This window comes from Jaculus jaculus, chromosome X (assembly GCF_020740685.1).
Source record: "Jaculus jaculus isolate mJacJac1 chromosome X, mJacJac1.mat.Y.cur, whole genome shotgun sequence".
Lineage (NCBI taxonomy): Eukaryota > Metazoa > Chordata > Mammalia > Rodentia > Dipodidae > Jaculus > Jaculus jaculus.
Window position 1 is genome coordinate 50,375,247 of NC_059125.1, and position 14,519 is coordinate 50,389,765.

Genomic DNA, 14,519 nt, shown 5'->3' on the forward strand with positions numbered 1-14,519 from the left:
TTATATTTTTTTTCTGCCACCTCTTCTGCAATGGACCCTGGAGCCTTGGAAGGTATGATAGAGATGTTTCAGTGCTGAGCACCCCTCTGCCACTTCTTCTCAGCACTGTGGTACCTTTTGAGTCATTCCAGAGGTCACCACTATCTGAAAAGAAAAGTTTCTCTAACAAAAAGTGAGAGTAGCATTAATATATGGAGATGACCATTAAGAGAAGTGCTTACCAGGCAGCTTGGTGAGTGTAATATATGCATTTAGCTGAACACCAGCAGTCGTTAGACCCCTAGGGCTCATGACTTCCCTGACACAAGTTTTCAGTACTAGGTGTGTATTTCTCAATGGACCTCCCATCCAATTAGAGAGCAGTTGGTTTTTCCCATAACAAACATGCTACTCTTGCACCCGTTGGCTTATTTTGCCTGGCTGGCTAAACTTAAGGCTTAGAGTGCCCACTGTTGTTTATTTCCATTGATGACTCCTCTGTCTCTCATGGAGCTGTGTGCAGAATAGCTCTTTTAGCTTTCTGTCAGCTGGTCAACAAGGAGGTTTTCAGCTCAGCTCCAGCAAGATTTCTCAGTGGCCTTGCAGCCCAAGCATGTGGAGTCTTCAGCACTAGGGTCTTATCATCTAGTCCCAGTGGGAAACCAAGGGCCTCGGCAATGGCCTGTAATGTTTTGGGGGACATCAAGGACCTCCCTGGCCAACAACTCACTAGCAAGTATCCCATCCCTGGCACTGAACATTTTCTAGTAACAATCTATGGCTTCTTGATATACCATTGTCCAAAACAGTAGCCTTCCATGACTTAATCATACCCTCTCAAATTTTGCTTAATCCTCCCCCCATCCTTCCTTTACTCACTCTCTTCCCCTGACCTCACTTAGGCCTTTCCACCTACAGTAATCTGTTCTTCTACTCACATATATACAGTACCATCCCCTTAAGTCCTCCCCTCTCCACCTTCCCTGATAGCCCCTTTCTAGCTTACTGGCCTCTGCTACTGAGTTTTATTACAACTTACATACAAGTCCAAACATTTGTAGCTAGGATCCACATATGAGAGAGAATACGCAGCACTTGGCTTTCTGGGCCTGGGTTACCTCACTTAAGTATAATCCTTTCTAGGTCCTTTCATTTCCCTGCAAATTCCATAATTTCATTTTTCTTTACCATTGAATAAAACTCCATTGTGAGGGGCTGCAGGGATTGCTTACCAGTTAAGGCATGTGCCTGCAAAGCCAAAGGACCCAGATTTGATTCCCCAGGACCCACGTTAGCCAGACGCACAAGAGGGCACACTCATCTGGAATTCATTTGCAGTGGCTGGAGGCCCTGGTGTACCCATTCTCTCACTCTCTCCCTCTTTCTCTGTCAAATAAATAAATATAAACAAAAATGTAAAAAAAAAAAAAACTCGGGGCTGGAGAGATGGCTTAGTGGTTAAGCACTTGCCTGTGAAGCCTAAGGACCCCGGTTCGAGGCTCGGTTCCCCAGGTCCCATGTTAGCCAGATGCACAAGGGGGCACATGCATCTGGAGTTCGTTTGCAGTGGCTGGAAGCCCTGGCGCGCCCATCCTCTCTCTCTCTCCCTCTATCTGCCTTTCTCCCTGTGTCTGTCACTCTCAAATAAATAAATAAAAAATGAACAAAAAATTTTAAAAAAAAACTCCATTGTATAAATACATCACATCTTAATTATTCACTCATCAGTTGGACACCTAGGCTGGTTCCTTTTCCTACCTAATGTGAATAGAGTGGCACTAAACATGGATGTGCAAGTCTCTCTAAGGTAGTGTGACAAGTCTTTAGGATATATGATTAGGAGTGCTATAGCTGGGTCAGATGTTAAATCTGTTTTTAGGTGTCTCAGAAACCTCCATACTGATTTCCACAATGGCTATGCCAAATTACATTTCCACCAACAGAGTAGAAGGGCTCCTCTTTTCCCACATCCTTGTCAGCATTTATTGTCTTTTTTTATTTTTATTTTTTTAATTTTTGGTTTTTCATGGTAGGGTTTCACTCTAGTCCAGGCTTACCTGGTATTCACTATGTAGTCTCACGGTGGCCTCGAACTCATAGTGATCCTCCTACCTCTGCCTCCTGAGTGCTGGGATTAAACGTATGCACCACCATGCCTGGCTGATTTCTCACATAGTTTTCTGAGTTCTTTGTATATCCTGGATATTAATCCTCTGTCAGATGTGTAGCTGGCAAAGATTTTCTTCCATTCTGTAGGTTGATTCTTTGCTCTATTCACAGTGTCCTTTGCTATACAAAAGCTTTGTAATTTCATGAGGTCCTAGTGGTTGATTAGTGGTTTTATTTCCTGAGCAACTTGGGTTATATTCAAAAGTCTTTGCCTATCCCAATATGTTGAAAGGTTTCCCCTACTTTTTTCTCTAGTTTTTGAGTTTCAGGTCTGATATTAAGGTCTTTGATCCATTTGGACTTCATCCTTGTACATGGAGTGAGATAAGAATCTACTTTAATCCTTCTATATATAGGTATCTAGTTTTCCCAGCACTATTTGTTGAAGAGGCTGTGTTTTCTCCACAGAATATTTTTGGCATTTTTTTTTTGTCTTTTATTTTATTTTATTTTTTATTTTTGGCATTTTTGTTGATGCTCAGGTAGCTGCAGCTGCCTGGACTTACATCCGGGTCCTTTATTCTGGTATTAAAAAAAAAAAAAAAAGAAAAAAAAATTAGAGAGAAAGAGGGATAGAATTGGCATGTCAGGGCCTCAGCCACCATAATCATCAAACTACAGAAGCTTGCGCCACCTAGTGGGCATGTGCAACTTTGTGCTTAGCTCACCTTTGCGCATCTGGCTTATGTGGGATATGGACTAACATAGGTCCTTAGGCTTCACAGGCAATCACCTTAACCGCTAAGACATCTCTCTAGACCCCAGGGTCCTCTATTATGTTCCATTGATCTATATATCTGTTTTTGTGCCAATACCATGCTGTTTTTGTTACTATGGCTCTGTAATATAGGTTGAAATCAGGGATGGTGATACCACCAGCCAGGTTTTGTTGCTCAAAATTGTTTTGAATTTTGAGGGGTTTTTTTTGTGCTTCCAAATGAATTTTAGGATTGTTTGTTTCTATTTTCGTGAAGAATGCCATTGGAATTTTGATGGGGAGTATATTAAATGTTCAGATTGCTTTGGGTAAGATTGACATTTTCACAATATTGATTCTTCCAATCCAAGAACATGGAATGTCCTCTTAAGATCTTCCCTCTCCTCCCTCTCTTACAGCCTTTTTCTAGCTTATAGGCCTCTGCTACTGATTTTTGGTGCCAGATCACACACAAGTTTATACATTTGTAGCTAGGATCCACACATAAGAGAGAACATGCAACATTTGGCTTTCTGGGCCTGGGTTACCTCACTTAGTATAATCTTGTCCAGATCCATCCATTTCCCTAAAAAATTCATAATTTTTTACCACATCTTTATTATCCATTCCTCTGTGGATGGACATCTGGGCTGGTTTCATTTCCTAGCTGTTGTGAATAGAGCAGCAATAAACATGGTTGTGCAAGTATCTCCAAGGTAGTGAGAAGAGTCATTAGGATATATGCCTAGGAGTGCTATAGCTGGATCATATGGCAAATCTATTTTTAGCTGTCTTTTTTTTTTTTTTTTTTTTGAGGTAGAGTCTTGCTCTAGCCCGTTTACCTGGAATTCACTATGTAGTTTTAGGGTGGCCTGAAACTCATGGCAATCCACCTACTTCTGCTTCCCAAGTGCTAAGATTAAAGGCATGTGTCACCATGCCTGGCTATGTTTTTTTAAAGTTTTTTTTTTAATTGTTTTTGATTTTTGATTTTCGAGGTAGAGTTTCATTCTAGCCTAGGCTGACCTGGAACTTTCTATATAGTTTCGGGGTGGCCTCAAATTCATGGTGATCCTCCTACCTCTGCCTCCCAAATCCTGGGATTAAAGGTGTGTGCCACCACGCTTGGCTAAAGTATTAATTGTAGAGATCCTTTACTTCCTTGGTTAGGTTTATTCCAAGGTACTTTATTATTTTTTTGAGACAATTGTGAATAGGAGTGATTCCCTGATTTCATCCTTTACAGTTTGTTGTTAGTATATAGGAAGGCTACTGATTTCTATGTATTTATTTTGTATACTGGTACGTTGCTAAAAGTGTTTATCCGCTCTAACAATTTGCTGTTAGAATCTTCAGGATCCTTTATGTATAGAATCATACCATCTGCAAATAATAATAACTTGATCTCTTCTTTTCCAGTTTGTATCCATTATATGTGTGTCTCTTGTACTATTGCTATAGCTAAGACTTCCTGTACTATATTAAATAAAAGTGGGGACAGTGGACACCCTTGTCTTGTTCCTGATTTTAGTGGAAAAGCTTCAAGTTTTTCTCCATTTAGTATTATGCTGGCTGTACATTTGTCATAGATAGCCTTAATTATGTTGCAATATGTTCCTTCTGTTCCCCCTCCCCAGTTCCTATAGGACTTTTACCATGAAGGGATGTTGAATTTTTAAAATTATTTTTAAATATTTTTATTTATTATTTGAGAGAGAGAATGGGCATGTCAGGGCTTCCAGCCACTGCAAACTAAGTCCAGATGCATGCACTACCTTGCTCTTCTTGGTTATGTGGGTCCTGGGGAATTGAACCTGGGTCCTTTTGCTTTGCAGGCAAGCACCTTAACCACTAAGCCATCTCTCCAGCCTGGGATGTTGGATTTTGTTAAATGCCCTTTCTGCATCTATTGAGATGACCATCTGATTTTAGTCCTTCATTCCATTTATATAATGTATTATGTTTATTGGTATGCATATGTTGAACCATCCCTGCATCTCTGGGCTAAAGCCTACTTGGTCAGAGTGAATGATCTTTCTGATATATTTATGGATTCTGCATGTATGGCAGTGCTTTTGTGGTCAGCTTTAATAAGGCAACTGTAGGCTGCCCTGCTGTTCCTTTTCCTTAGCTTTTCTTAAATATTAAATCTTCCTTGTGAACTTTAAAATAATTGTATCTATTATAGGGGGAAAATCAAGTTTCTGACTAGTATTGTAGTAGGTTTATATACTAATTTAAGGTTTGGGATGTTACCCTGTGTATTATATAATATCACAAGCAGGGTCTGGGCCAGATCATACTTGGATGCACCTTCAGGGAATGTGTGCATATTCACTCTAAGTGGGTTATATAAAGACTATTTACAGTCTTATGTGGTCCAGGTCAGACTTTCTCACTTAGGTGGGTTTATATTTGTAGAAATCCTTTGCCTATTTTATTAATGTGGTCTTTGTTTCATTTTATCAGTACATAATATCTCTCTTGTATATCATTCCTCTTTTCCTATTAAGTGCTTTTGAGCTTGAGAGGTGCCCTTTTTTAAAAAATATTTTTTTTATTTTTTAAACATTTTATTTATCTATTTTTTATTTTTTAAATATTTTATTTTTATGTATTTATTTGACAGAGAGAAAGAGGGGGAGACAGAGAGAGCAGAGAGAGAGAGAATGGGCGTGCCAGGGCCTCTAGCCACTACAAGTGAACTCCAGACGCGTGCGCCCCCTTGTGCATCTGGCTATCGTGGGTCCTGGGGAATCGAACCTGGATCCTTTGGCTTTGCAGGCAAGTGCCTTAACCACTAAGCCATCTCTCCAGCCCTATCTATATTAAATATCATTATTTATTTTTATTTATTTATTTGAGAGAGACAGAAATAGGCAGAGAGAGAGAGAGAGAATGGGCATGCCAGAGCCTTCAGCCACTGCAAATGAACTCCAGATGCATGCGCCCCCTTGTGCATCTGGCTAACGTGGGTCCTGGGGAATCGAGCCTTGAACCAGGCTCCTTTGGCTTCACAGGCAAGCGCTTAACTGCTAAGCCATGTCTCCAACCCAGCCCTATCTATTTAATTTATTTATTTATTTATTTGAGACAGAGAGAGGGAGAGAGAGAGAGAGAGTGAGAATAGGCACTCCAGGTCCTCCAGCCTCTGCAGAACTCCAGACTCATGCACCATCATGTGCATCTGGCTTATGTGGGACCTGGAGAATCAAACCTGGGTCCTTAGGCTTTGTAGGCATACTCCTTAAATGCTAAGCCATCTCTCCAACCCCCAAAATATATATATATTTAAAATATTTTAGCCGGGCGTGGTGGCGCACGCCTTTAATCCCAGCACTTGGGAGGCAGAGGTAGGAGGATCGCCGAGAGTTCGAGGCCACCCTGAGACTACATAGTGAATTCCAGGTCAGCCTGAGCCAGAGTGAGACCCTAACTCGAAAAACCAAAAAAAAAATAAATAAAATATTTTATTTATTTATTTATTTATTTACTTATTTGAGAGAAAGAGGCAGATGGGGGAGTAGAATGGATGCATCAAGGTCTCTAGCCCCTGCAAATGAACTCGAGATGCATGCACCACCTGTGCATCTGGAGAATCAAACCTGGTCATTTGGCTTTGCAGGCAAGTTCTTCAGTGCTAAGCTATCTCTCCAGCCATTTGTTTGTTTGTTTGAGAAAGAGAGAGCATGGGTACACCAGGGCCTCCAGCCATGGCAAAGGAACTCTAGATACATGTGCCACCTTGTGCATCTGGTTTTTCATGGTTTCTGGGGAATTGAACCTACGTCCTGAGGCTCTGCAGGCAAGTGCCTTAACCCCTGAACCATCTCTCCAGCCACTTTTTTGTCTTTTTAAAAAATATTTTATTTTTATTTATTTATGTATTTGACAGACAGAAAGATGAAAACAGAATGGGAGTGGGCCTCCAGCCACTGCACACGAACTACAGATGCATGTGCCATCTTGTGCATCTGGTTAACGTTGGTCCTGGGGAATTGAACCTGGGTCCTTTGGCTTTGCTGGCAAATGTCTTAACCACTAAGCCATCCCTCCAGCCCTGTCTCTCTCTCTCTCTCTCTTTTTTTTTTTTTCTAAGTAGGGTTTCACTCTAGCTCAGGCTGACCTGGAATTTACTGTGTAATCTCAGGGTGGCCTCGAACTCATGGTGATCCTCCTAGCTCTGCCTCCCAAATGCTGGGATTAAATGCATGTGCCACTACGCATGGTGTCAGCTCTTTTTTTATTTTTATTTATTTATTTATTTATTTATTTATTTATTTATTTATTTATTTTGGTTTTTTGAGGTAGGGTCTCACTCTAGCTCAGGCTGACCTGCAATTCACTATGTAGTCTCAGGGTGGCCTCGAACTCACAGTGATCCTCCTACCTCTGCCTCCTGAGTGCTGGGATTAAAGGCATGCAGCACCATGCCCAACCCTTTTTTAGATATTTTCAAAAATTCATTTATTTACAATCAGAGAGAGAGCGAGATAGGAGAGAGAGAGAGAATGGGTGTGCCAGGGCCTCCAGATGCATGTGTCCCTTGTACATCTGGTTTATATGGGTCCTGGGGAATTGAATCTGGATCCTTTGGCTTTGCAGGCAAGTACCTTAACCAGTAAGCCATTTCTCTGGCCTGGTTTTTATTTTTAATGAGAGGCAAAGAGAGAGCGAGAGAGAGAATTGACATGCTAGGGCCTCCAGCCACTGCAGTCAAACTCCAGGTGTGTGCACCACTTTCTACGTGTGTGCCACCTTTTGTGTCTAGCTTAAGTGGATTCTGGGGACTTCACAGGCAAGCACCTTAACTGCAATGCTATCTCTCCAGCTCTCTCTAGCCTTTTTAAAAATATTTATTTACTTGAGAGAGAGAAAGATGGAAAGAATGGGCACACCAGGGCCTCTAGCCTCTGTAAACAGACTCCATACACATCACCACCTTGGGCATCTGGGTTATGTGGGCACTTGGGGAGTCAAACCTAGGTCCTTAGGCTTTGCAGGTCAAGCATCTTGACCACTCAGCCATCTCTCCTGCTCTTTTTATTTTATTTTTAATAGCTTTTCTTTTTGAATTTTTATTTATTGTTTAGAAACAGAAAGAGGGAAGGGGAGAGAGAGAGAATGGGCACGACAGGGCCTCTAGCCACTGCAAACGAACTCCATGTGCATGTGCCACCATGCATATCTGGCTTATGTGGGACCTGGAGAATCAAACCTGGGTCCTCTAGGCTTTGCAGGCATGCGCCTTAATCGCTAAGCTGTCTCTCAGCCCTCTCCTGCCCTTTTTAAAAAATATTTTTATTTACTTACTTGAGAGAGAGGGGGGAAAGAGAGAGAGAATGGGCACACAAGGGTCTCTGGACACTGTAAATGAACCCCAGACACATGTGCCACCTTGTGCATTTGGCTTACATGGGTCTTGGGGAATCAAACTGAGGTCCTTTGGCTTTGCAGGCAAGTGCCTTAACCACTAAACAATCTCTCTAGTCCCTTTTTTTGAGGCAAAATCTCATGTACTCCAGGCTGGCCTCAAATTCAGTATGTAGCAAAGAATGACTGTGAACACCTGATCTTCCTTTCTTGGTTAATTTTAAGTATGACTCTCTACTTTTTAAGATACTAGGTATACTTTAAAGGTTTTTTTTGTTGTTTGTTTTTAATTTTCAACCTTTTTGGTGTTCTTTTTTTGTTTTGTTTTGTTTTGTTTTGTTTTGTTGTTGTTTGTTTGTTTGTTTGTTTGAGGTAGGGTGTCACTCTAGCCCAGGCTGACCTGGAATTCACTATGTAGTCTAAGGATGGCCTCAAACTCATCCTTCTACCTCAGCCTTCCAAATGCTGGAATTAAAGGCATGCACCACCATGCCTGGCTGTGTTTTAAGACAGTGTCTCACTCAGGCCAGCCTTGAATTCACTGTGTAGCCCAGGCTAGCTTCAAACTTGTGCAATTTTGTGCTAGGATCACAAGTATACACCACTAGACCCATCTTAATTTTCAACTTTCTTGGCTAATTTTAGGTATGACTCTCTACTTTTTTAAAAATTTAAAAATTTTTATTAGCATTTTCCATGATTATAAAAAAAACAAATCCCATGGTAATTCCCTCCCTCCCCATCCCCCACACTTTCCCCTGACTCTCTATTTTTTAAGATGCTAGCAATTGGGGCTGGAGAAATGGCTTAGGGGTTAAGCACTTGCCTGTGAAGCCTAAGGACCCTGGTTTGAGGCTTTATTCCCCAGTGCCCACGTAAGCCAGATGCACAAGGGGGCGCATTCATCTGGAGTTCTTTTCATGCCCATTCTCTCTCTGTCTGTTTCTCTCAAATAAATAAAATAAATTAACAAAAAAAATTAAAAGATACTAGCAATTGAACCCTGGACCTTGCATATACTAGGAAAACACTCTATCACTAAGCTACACACCCAGCTCTGTTTCTTAAATTTTTAAACCCTCTTTTTTAATGGTTTTTCAAGGTAGAGTCTCACTCTAGTCCAGGCTGACCTGGAATTTACTAGGTAGTCTCAGAGTAGCCCCGAACTCAGGGTTATTCTACTAACTTTGCCTCCCAATTGCTGGGATTAAAGGTGTGCACCAACACACCAGGTTTTTTTTTTTAATTTTTATTTATTTGAGAGCGACAGACAGAGAAAGAGGCACAAAGACAGACAGAATGGGCACACTGGGGCCTCCAACCACTGCAAATGAACTTCAGATGCATGTGCCTCCTTGTGCATCTGACTTAATGTGGGGAGTCGAGCCTTGAACCAGGGTCCTTAGGCTTCACAAGCAAGTGCTTAACCACTAAGCCATCTCTCCAGCCCCATTTTTATTTTTTAATTATTTTGTTTATGGGCTGTTTGTTTGTTTGTTTGTTTTTTAACTATTGACAGCTTTGGCCTGGAGAGATGGTTTAGTGGTTAAGGTGTTTGCCTGCAAAGCCAAAGGATCCTGACTCAACTCTCCAGGACCTACATAAGCCAGATGTATAAGGGGGCCCATGCATCTGGAGTTCATTTACAATGACTGGAGGCTCTGGCATGCACATTCTCCCCCCCTCAAATAAATAAATAGAAATATTTTTTTAAAAAACTGGGGCTGAAGAGATGGCTTAGCGGTTAAGCGCTTGTCTGTGAAGCCTAAGGACCCCGGTTCGAGGCTCGGTTTCCCAGGTCCCACGTTAGCCAGATGCACAAGGGGGCGTACGCGTCTGGAGTTTGTTTGCAGTGGCTGGAGGCCCTGGCGCGCCCATTCTCTCTCTCCCTCTATCTGTCTTTCTCTCTATGTCTGTCGCTCTCAAATAAATAAATAAAAAATGAACAAAAAAAAATAAAAATAAACTGACAAGCTTCCATAATTATAGAGAAATAAACCATGATAATTCCCTCCTCACCCCTACTTCCCCCCCCTCACAAATCCACCCTCCATCATATCCCAACCCCCTCTCAATTAGTCTCTCTTTTATTTTGATGTCATCCTCTTTCCCTCTTATTATGGGGGTCTTGTGTAGATAGTGCCAGGCACTGTGAGGTCCTGGATATCCATGCCTTTTTCTTTGTGGAAGAGGGCATTGTAAGCAGCCCTACACTTCCTTTGGCTCTACATTCTTTTCACCACTTCTTCAATGGACCCTGAGCCTTGGAAGGTATGATAGAGATGTCTCAGTGCTGAACATCCCACTGTCACTTCTCAGCACTATGGTGACTTTTGAGTTTTGTTGTTATGTTGAGATAGGTTACTGAGTTGCTCAGGCTGGCCATGTATTTGTGATCCTCCTGCCCCAGCCACTTGAGTAGCTAGAAGTACAGGTGTGGGCCACCATGACCAGCATCTTAACTAAGCCGGGCATGGTGGCATATGCCTTTAATTCCAGAAGGAGGCAGAGGTAGGAGGATGGTCAGCCTGAGCTGGAGTGAAACCCTACCTCAAAAATTCCCCCCCAAAAAAGTATACTTTAATGATGAAGTATACATATGACACTTACATAGTTGTTCATTATAAAGTATTATGTACTCTACATAAGTGTGTTGCTAAACTTTTATACAACTAGCACTGAAGACTTATTTACACTCATCTCATGAGGAATGTCTTGTGCTATAATAGCTATGACATTACTAGACAATAAGAATTGTTTATCTCCACTTTATTTTTGTTGTTTTTCAAGGTAGGGCCTCACTGTAGCCTAGGCTGACCTAGTATTCACTATGTAGTCTCATGGTGGCCTCGAATTTGTGGCGATCCTTCTACCTCTGCCTCCCAAGTACAGGGATTAAAGGCATGTGCCACTATGCCCAATTTATCTCTCCCTGTTTTAATCTGTAGGAACAGCATCATATATGTGGCCCCTCATATACAATACGTAACTCTATATTGTCTTTTTTTTTTTTTTTTTGGTTTTTCGAGGTAGGGTCTCACTCTGGTCCAGGCTGACCTGGAATTAACTCTGTCATATCAGGGTGGCCTTGAACTCATGGCAATCCTCCTACCTCTGCCTCCCGAGTGCTGGGATTAAAGGCATGCGCCACCATGCCCGGCTTTATATTGTCTTTTTTTTATTATTGTCTTTTTTTGAGGTAGGGTCTTGCTCTAGCCCAGGCTGACCAGGAATTCATTATGTAGTCTCAGGGTGGCTTCAAACTCACAGCCATCCTCCTGCCTGTGCCTCCTGAGTGCTGGGATTATGGTTGATATTTTCACATTGTTTGGATGATACAGCCCGCACTGAGATTTGGGTTCTCATCCCTATTCTTCACTCTGTATGCCCAGGCCCGTTACTGGAAGACTGGGACATAATCAGCCCCAAGGATGTCATTGGTTCTGACTTGCTACTGGCTGAGAAACGGTCATCGCTGACAACAGCTGCCCTGCCTTTCACACAATCCATCATCTCTCAGGTGCTTTCAGGGTACTAGGGGGGCCAGCTATGGTTGGAGGGAAGGACCTGTCTGGAACCCCCCCAACCCAGAATATCTGTTCTAACCTACACAGGTAACCAGTGACCTTTCTCCCTCTTCCTTCCTAGGTGGGCCGCACGTTGTCTAAGGTCCAGCAGGTGCTGAGCTGGTCATATGGAGAAGATGTCAAACCTTTCAAACCACCCCTGAGCGATGCTGAATTTCATACATACCTGAATCATGAGGGCCAGCTCTCCCGTCCTGAGGAGTTGCGTCTGCGGATCTATCATGGTGGTGTGGAACCCTCACTGAGAAAGGTGAACCTCCTCAGTCACTTACCATGCCTATCACTCCATGCTCATTGGTAGCCCATGAGATACATTCAGTGGAGGTTGGAGGGCTGGAGAGATGGCTTAGCGGTTAAGTGCTTGCCTGTGAAGCCTAAGAACCCTGCTTCGAGGCTCGATTCCCCAGGACCCACGTAAGCCAGATGCACAAGGTGGCACATGCATCTGGAGTTCGTTTGTAGTGGCTGGAAGCCCTGGTGTGCCCATTCTCTCTCTCTCTCTCTGTCTCTCACTTTCTCCCTCTTTGCCTGTCGCCCTCAAATTTAAAAATGAAAATAAAATAAGTAGGTTGGAGATACTCTACAGCAGGAGGTTCTTACTTCAGGAGGGCCTAGGAACCAGTGATAGGAAAGCCAGCGTACCACAGAAAGCCAAGAGACCACAGGGGGTTGGGTGGTGACTAATGAACGTTAGTGTGGCAGCTTACTTAGAAATTCAGTTTCATCTTTTTCTTTTGTCCTTGTCCAGGTGGTGTGGCGGTACCTGCTGAATGTGTACCCAGATGGACTGACAGGCCGTGAGCGAATGGACTACATGAAACGTAAGAGTCGTGAATATGAGCAGCTCAAGAGCGAATGGGCTCAGCGAGTGAACTCTGAAGACCTAGAATTCATCCGTAGTACAGTTCTCAAGGATGTGCTGAGAACAGACCGGGCCCACCCCTACTATGCAGGGCCGGAAGATGGCCCACATCTACGGGCCCTGCATGACCTGCTCACCACCTATGCGGTTACCCACCCACAGGTGTCCTACTGCCAGGGTATGAGTGACCTTGCTTCACCCATCCTTGCTGTCATGGACCATGAGGGCCATGCATTTGTGTGCTTCTGTGGCATCATGAAGCGCCTGGCTGCCAACTTCCATCCTGATGGCCGTGCCATGGCCACCAAGTTTGCCCACCTCAAGCTGCTGTTGAGACATGCTGACCCAGACTTCTACCAGTACCTGCAAGAAGCGGGTGCTGATGACCTCTTTTTCTGTTACCGCTGGCTACTGCTGGAGCTTAAGCGGGAGTTTGCCTTTGATGACGCACTCCGCATGCTCGAGGTCACCTGGAGTTCATTGCCCCCTGATCCTCCCAAGCATGAAGTAGAGCTCGTTGGACCCCCCAACCAAGTGACAGACACTGGGTTTGGGGGCCACAGGGCACGACCAGTACGTCAGAGGCACATGCTGAGACCTGCTGGTGGAGGAGGCAGTGCTTTTGAACATGCTGTTGACCACCTGGCTACATCTAGCCAGGGGCCTAGTGGTGGGGGACGTCTCCTGAGACAAGCCAGTCTGGATGGTCTCCAGAAACTCAGGGATAAAACAGGCCCCAGGAGGGACCCTCTGGTCCAGCTGCCATACCCAGCTGCCCTCATTAGCTCCAAGTCGTTGTCTGAGCCCTTGCTGAATTCCCCAGACCCACTCCTCTCTCCATCTTCCCATCCTGATTCCCCATCTTCATCATCTCCACCATCCACCCAAGAGGCCTCTCCCTCTGGTGACATGGCTCTGGGATCTCCCTTGATGCAAGAGGTAGGTTCTCCTGGAGACCTTAGGCAGTCCTCGACACACCCACCTCCTATGGGCCTGCCCCCACCCCAAGAGTTTGGCCAGGGGAACCCATTCATGCTCTTCCTCTGCCTGGCTATCCTGTTGGAACACCGTGACCACATCATGCGCAATGGACTGGATTACAACGAGCTGGCCATGCACTTTGACCGCCTGGTGCGTAAACACCATCTGGGGCGTGTTCTGCGCCGGGCTAAGGCTCTCTTTGCTGATTACCTGCAGTCTGAAGTGTGGGACTCAGAGGAGGGGGCTGAGGCCACTGCTCCATCTTGATTATGCTCCCTCTAGCCCTCTATCAGCCCCACTGGTACTCGGTATTTTTCCATGAGGACCTCCTTGCCTGTCATCCCTAGATGTGTTTGAACCTGGGGCCCTTTCTCCCCATGTTTGAGTATGTGGGGCTCAACCTTGGCACTGCCCCATGGAGGTCACAACCTCTTTGCTGTTCTTTTGTTTTTAAACCACTTTGCACACAGTCACCATGGTCTGTGTATTTCTCTGCCCCTTCCCTGGGTGATGATGTAGGTGGAATAACTGGGCTCTTTAGCTGATAGGGCCGAAATACTTTAATAAGTGTGGTTCCCACTTGTCCAGTAGCAGAGCCTGGCTTCTGTGAGTCACTTGTAGATGGTGATCCTTGGCTGGGGACTGCTCTGCAAAAGCCTAGAGCAGTGGTACGTCTATGTTCCTAGAATACAGGCTCTGGGTGATGTTGTGAATGTCCTTTCCAGAATAGACATGAAGAAATGAGAGTTTCTGGCTCAAAAATGGGCCACATATATTACAAATATTATCAACTCATGGCCTACTTGAGAAACTTCTGGCTATCCACCCCTGGCAATCCACATATCACCATTTCTAGACCTTTCTCTGTGAG

The 14,519-nt window shown here is 44.0% G+C and overlaps 1 protein-coding gene across 2 annotated transcripts in view; it reads left to right on the top strand.

The window, feature by feature from the left end:
* Tbc1d25 (TBC1 domain family member 25) overlaps nucleotides 1-14,117 on the top strand; it is a 34,799-nt gene extending 20,682 nt beyond the window's left edge. For both annotated transcript variants that reach the window (XM_004672817.2, XM_045141027.1), the window contains 3 exons: nucleotides 11,611-11,738; nucleotides 11,867-12,055; nucleotides 12,554-14,117. In XM_004672817.2, the coding sequence (XP_004672874.1) occupies nucleotides 11,611-11,738; nucleotides 11,867-12,055; nucleotides 12,554-13,915 (1,679 nt within the window). In that variant the 3' untranslated portion in view covers nucleotides 13,916-14,117. The remainder of the gene's footprint in view (nucleotides 1-11,610; nucleotides 11,739-11,866; nucleotides 12,056-12,553) is intronic.
* Nucleotides 14,118-14,519: the final 402 nt, after the last annotated feature.